Source organism: Sprattus sprattus (assembly GCF_963457725.1).
Source record: "Sprattus sprattus genome assembly, contig: scaffold_73, whole genome shotgun sequence".
Lineage (NCBI taxonomy): Eukaryota > Metazoa > Chordata > Actinopteri > Clupeiformes > Clupeidae > Sprattus > Sprattus sprattus.
The window spans coordinates 92501-97500 of record NW_027666820.1 but is presented as its reverse complement, the minus strand read 5'-3'; the positions used below and the strand labels follow the sequence as shown (position 1 = coordinate 97500).

At 57.6% G+C, this 5000-nt stretch overlaps 1 protein-coding gene across 1 annotated transcript in view; it reads left to right on the top strand.

The window, feature by feature from the left end:
* The window catches only part of nhsl1b (NHS-like 1b), a gene marked incomplete at its 5' end in the record, with an annotated part of 34365 nt that overhangs the window by 16758 nt on the left and 12607 nt on the right, over nucleotides 1-5000 (top strand). The window contains one exon of the mRNA XM_080860994.1: nucleotides 2806-5000. This exon is cut by the window's right edge and continues 397 nt beyond it. Within this exon, the coding sequence (XP_080717120.1) occupies nucleotides 2806-5000 (2195 nt within the window). The remainder of the gene's footprint in view (nucleotides 1-2805) is intronic.

Below are 5000 nucleotides of genomic sequence, written 5' to 3'. Positions count from 1 at the left end.
TAGCCATAGCATTAGTGTTAGTACTAGCCATAGCATTAGTGTTAGTTATAGCCATAGCATTAGTGTTAGCCGTAGCAGGAGAGGGCAACAGGAGGTCAGAGGGTTGGCTGGCTAGGAGCCCAAGATGCTGCATCATCATCATCATCATCATCATCGCAGCTGTCTGTTTGTTTCCTGCGGAGATTAAGGTTGAGCACATGCCCTAAACAGACCCTTCAGTCTCAACCAACACACACACACACACACACACACACACACAGACACAGACACAGACACAGACACAGACACAGACACAGACACAGACACAGACACAGACACAGACACAGACACAGACACAGACACAGACACAGACACAGACACAGACACACACACACACACACACACCCACACACACACACATAGCCATTCACTTTATACACACATTCACACATGGCGCATACACATGGCAATTCAGATCTACACACATTCACAAATACACTTACATGCTCATTCACTTTATACACAGATCTGCACACACACACACCGGCCCATACACACACACATCTGTACAAACACACATCTGCACACACAGATACATACATCTGCCCATGCACACACACACACACACACACACACACACACACACACACACACACCTCTGGGTAAGACACACACAAGCCATGTGACCCCTGACCTTTGACCGTGGACAGATGGGTGGGAAACAGAGGCTGTAGTGACCCCTGCGGGGGTGTGTGTGTGTGTGTGTGTGTGTGTGTGTGTGTGTGTGTGTGTGTGTGTGTATGACTGTAGTGACCCTTGCGGGTGTGTGTGTGTGTGTGTGTGTGTGTGTGTATGACTGTAGTGACCCCTGCGGGTGTGTGTGTGTGTGTGTGTGTGACTGTAGTGACCCTTGCGGATGTAGTTATCCGCTGTAAATCTGCAGTAAGACCCACTCAGACAAGAGGGCTGTGTGTGTGTGTGTGTGTGTGTGTGTGTGTGTGCATATGAGGAGAGGGCAGGGCACAGCGACTCTAATGAATGTCATCTCTGCCCAGATAAAGCCCAGTACACAGAGATGCCTTTAACTGTCCTTACACTCTCATTACACACACACACACACACACACACACACACACACACACACACACACACACACACACGAGTCCCTTTGAGTAGTAATACCACAGTATTCACACAAACTTCTGCCCATCTGTCCGACATTATAGAGTGTGTGTGTGTGTCTGTGTGTGTGTGAAAGAGAGCGAGAGAGAGAATGTGTATGTGTGTGTTTAGATATTTAAAAACATAACAAGAACCTTTAGATCTTTATTCTTTATTCCACGTTGTGAGATCTCCTCTAACGCTCATCTCCTACTGAGCTTTTCTTATGAATACATGTTGGCAGAACTCACGGGTGTGTGTGTGTGTGTGTGTGTGTGTGTGTGTGTGTGTGTGTTTGTGTGAGTGTGTGAGTGTGTGAGTGTGTGTGTGTGTGTGTGTGTGTGTGTGTGTGTGTGTGTGTGTGTGTGTGTGTTCATTGTGAATACATGTTGGCAGAAGTCACGCGTGTGTGTTGTTCTGAGCACATGACACGTATGCACAGGTGCTAAGTGTGTGTGTGTGTGTGTGTGTGTGTGTGTGTGTGTTCATTGGCAGATGAGCGCACAAGTGTGCATGTGAGCATTAGTGTGAAAATGTTTGACGCAACTTCACCAGCTGCCCATTGCACCTCCTGAGGGGGGGTTAGTGTGTGTGTGTGTGTGTGTGAGAGAGAGTGTGTCTTTGTGTGAGAGAGTGTGTGTATGTGTGTGAGAGAAAAAGCGTGTGTGTGAGAGAGAGGGGGGAGAGAGAAAGGAGAGAGATACAGAAAGAGACTTTGGAAGACCGAGAGAGAGATAGAGGGAGGGAGAAACAGAGGGGAGGAGAAAGTGAGGGAGAGAGAGAAGAAGAGAGGAGGAAAGAGCGAGTGAGGGAGAGAGAGAAGAAAAGAGAAGAAGAGAGGAGGGGAGACTGGCTCGTTCTGTTTGTCACTGCTCTTCCTCAGCCTCAGACACACACAGCAGAGCGGCAGCAGGAGGGTCTGTGTGTCTGTGTGTGTGTGTGTGTGTGTGTGTGTGTGTGTGTGTGTGTGTGTGTGTGTGTGTGTGTGTGTGTGTGTGTGTGTGTGTGTGTGTGTGTGTGTGTCTGGCTCCTGGTCATTCGCAACCATCAGAAGGATCCGCAGGTCATTAACACGTCAAAGCAGCTGGCCGTTAATCTCATTAATTAGCCAGCGTCCGCAGCAGTCTGTGTGTGTGTTTGTGTGTGTGTGTGTGTGTGCGTGTGTGTGTGAGTGTGTTAGCCTTCCCTACGGAACAGACTCGACTGATTGACGTAGAGAGAAGAGAAGAGCAGAGAGCTGAGCAGACGAGGAGAGAAGGAGAGACAGAGAGAGAGATAAGGAGAGAGAAGAGAGATAGAGAGACAGAGAGAAAAGAGAGAGAGAGAGAGAGAAGAGAGACAGAGAGACAGAGAGAGAGGGAGAGAGAAAGAGAAGAGAGACAGAGAGAGAGAAGTAAAGAGAAGGAGAGAGACATGACAGGAGGAAGGATAGAGAGCGAGAGGCAGCTGGAGAGAGGGAGCGAAGGAGTGTGTTGTGGTGTGTGTTTGTGTGTGTGTTGTGGTGTGTGTTTGTGTTGTGGTGTGTGTTTGTTGACGATGTTGTTGTTGTGGTGTGTTTGTTGACGTTGTTGTTGCCGTGGTGTGTTTGTTGACGTTGTTGTTGCCGTGGTGTGTTTGTTGACGTTGTTGTTGCCATGGTGCTCATCTGTTCCGTCTCCTCCCCAGCAGCATCTTCCGGGCGTGGTGGAGAGCTCCGCCCCCAGTCCATGTTCCTGCCGGGCCAGTACCACACCCTGGGCCGCACTGGCAGCCTGAACTCACCGGGACAGAACCACACACTCGGACCGGGTCAGTACCACACCCTGGGCCGCTGCGGCAGCGTGAGCTCGGGCCTCCGGACACACTCGGACACGCGTGACTCGTGCGTCCAGACGGAGGCGGTGAAGATCGTGCCGCCCTCCATGCGCCGCATCCGAGCCCAGCGTGGCCAGGGGATCGCCGCCATGATGTCCGGCACGTCCACGTCCACGTCCACCGGGAACCTCTCTGTCACCACGGCGACCGGCGCATCGTCGTCCCCCGACAGCCTCGGCCTGCCGCCGCCCCCCCTCATGATGATGTCACCGCCACACCTCGCCGGAGGAGACGGCCAGCGGTTCCTCAGCCTGCCGCGGGGCGCCCGCGTGTCTCTCAACATCGAGCCGCTCTACAGCAGCACCCCCTACGGGCAGGAGGACCAAAGTGCTGCCGCAGCTGCCGGTTGCCGTGGTAGCAGCAGCAGCAGCAGACAGATCTGCAAGCTGCGGGTCGACGACACGGCCGTGCACCACCGGAGAAACTCCCCGAAACCGGCCGTGCCGTCGCGCCCCCGTTCTCAGGACTGGGGGGGTGCGGGCATGGGGGGGGCGTCCCTTGGTCCCGCGTGCGTGGTGTCGCCTCACGCCTCTTACTCCACCTCCGTGATCCCCAACGCCACGCTCTCCCGCTCCGCCGAGGTCATCGCCCTCCACACCAGCGCCAGCCTGGGTCACTTCCCCCCCACGGGCACGGGCAGACCCCTCAGCACCCTCGTCACCCGCGGCAACGGAGACTTCAACGCCTTCATGGACGCTGGCACACACACCACGCCACACACACACGCCACCCCCAGCGAGGAGGCCGGACGATCGGACGAGAGCCTGCACAGCCAGAGCACGGTTGCCGCGGGTGACGACTCGGACGAGGAGCAGTGGATCTACGACACGCCGGAGAACGTGGCGCCCCGGCGACGACCTCTAACCTCCAGCTGCTCCACTCCCATCAACCACCTGTACGGCAGCCTGGAGCACTCATCACCGCGCGGCGGGACAGACTCGGGCTCGCTGTACTCCATGGACACGGACGGGTACTACACCTCCATGCACCTGGACTCAGGCCTGCGCTCGCGGAGCCAGGGGAGCGGGCATGGGCACGGGCACGGGGTGGCATCAGCGGGGGGGGGCAGGGCGGCGGGGGCACGCCACAGCATGTACGAGTGCCTGGGAGGGGGGCAGCAGCAGCAGCCGGAGGGGGAGGGCAGCGAGGGGGACCGTGCCAGCCTCTACAGCCAGCACTCGCTCCTCTCTCGCTCCATCTCGCTCCGCAAGACCAAGAAGCCTCCGCTGCCCCCCGCACGTACAGACTCGCTGCGCCGCAGACCCCCGAGGCACGCCAGGGCCGACGCCCGAGCCGACGCCAGAGGTGATGCCAGCCGGTCGTCCATGACGACGGAGGAGGAGGAGGAGGACGGAAGGCGTCCGGTTCTTAACGAGTCGCTGATCGCCTCTCTGCAGCAGTCTCTGCAGCTGGGCCTGAAGGGGAAGAGGGGGTTGTTGCCCACGGTGACGGGGTTGCCCACGGCGACGGCGTCCTCGGCCTCGCACAGCCCCTGCAGCGACTACGAGGACCCCTGGCTGCTGAGACCCCGCAGCCACAGTAGCATCAGCGGCGCTAGCAGCAGCAGCAACGCCGGACGCTCGCCACTAGGGGGCAGCACCAACGCCAACGCCAACGTCTACTCCCTCTGCCACGTCACCCCTCCCCCCGCCCAGAGCGACACCAGCAGCCTGCGCTCCGACTACACCGAGTCCTGGGGCTACTACATGGACTTCCCTCAGACCCACCAGAACCACCAGAACCAGAACCAGAACCCAGCCCAGGGCACCGGGACCGGTACCAGCCCTGCCCCTGGTGGGGTAACTAACGGAGACGCCCCACTCACCACCGCCGAGGCGACCCTCTCTCCCGCCCAGGAGGGGGGGGTTACAGCGGCCAAGCCCCCCCAGACGGGCCCGTCTTCGTCGTCTCCAGACCGGGTGAACCGTCTGACGTCCCCGTCCAGCGGGTACTCGAGTCAGTCCAACACGCCCACAGCGGGTACACCCGTGCCCTCCTTCATGAGG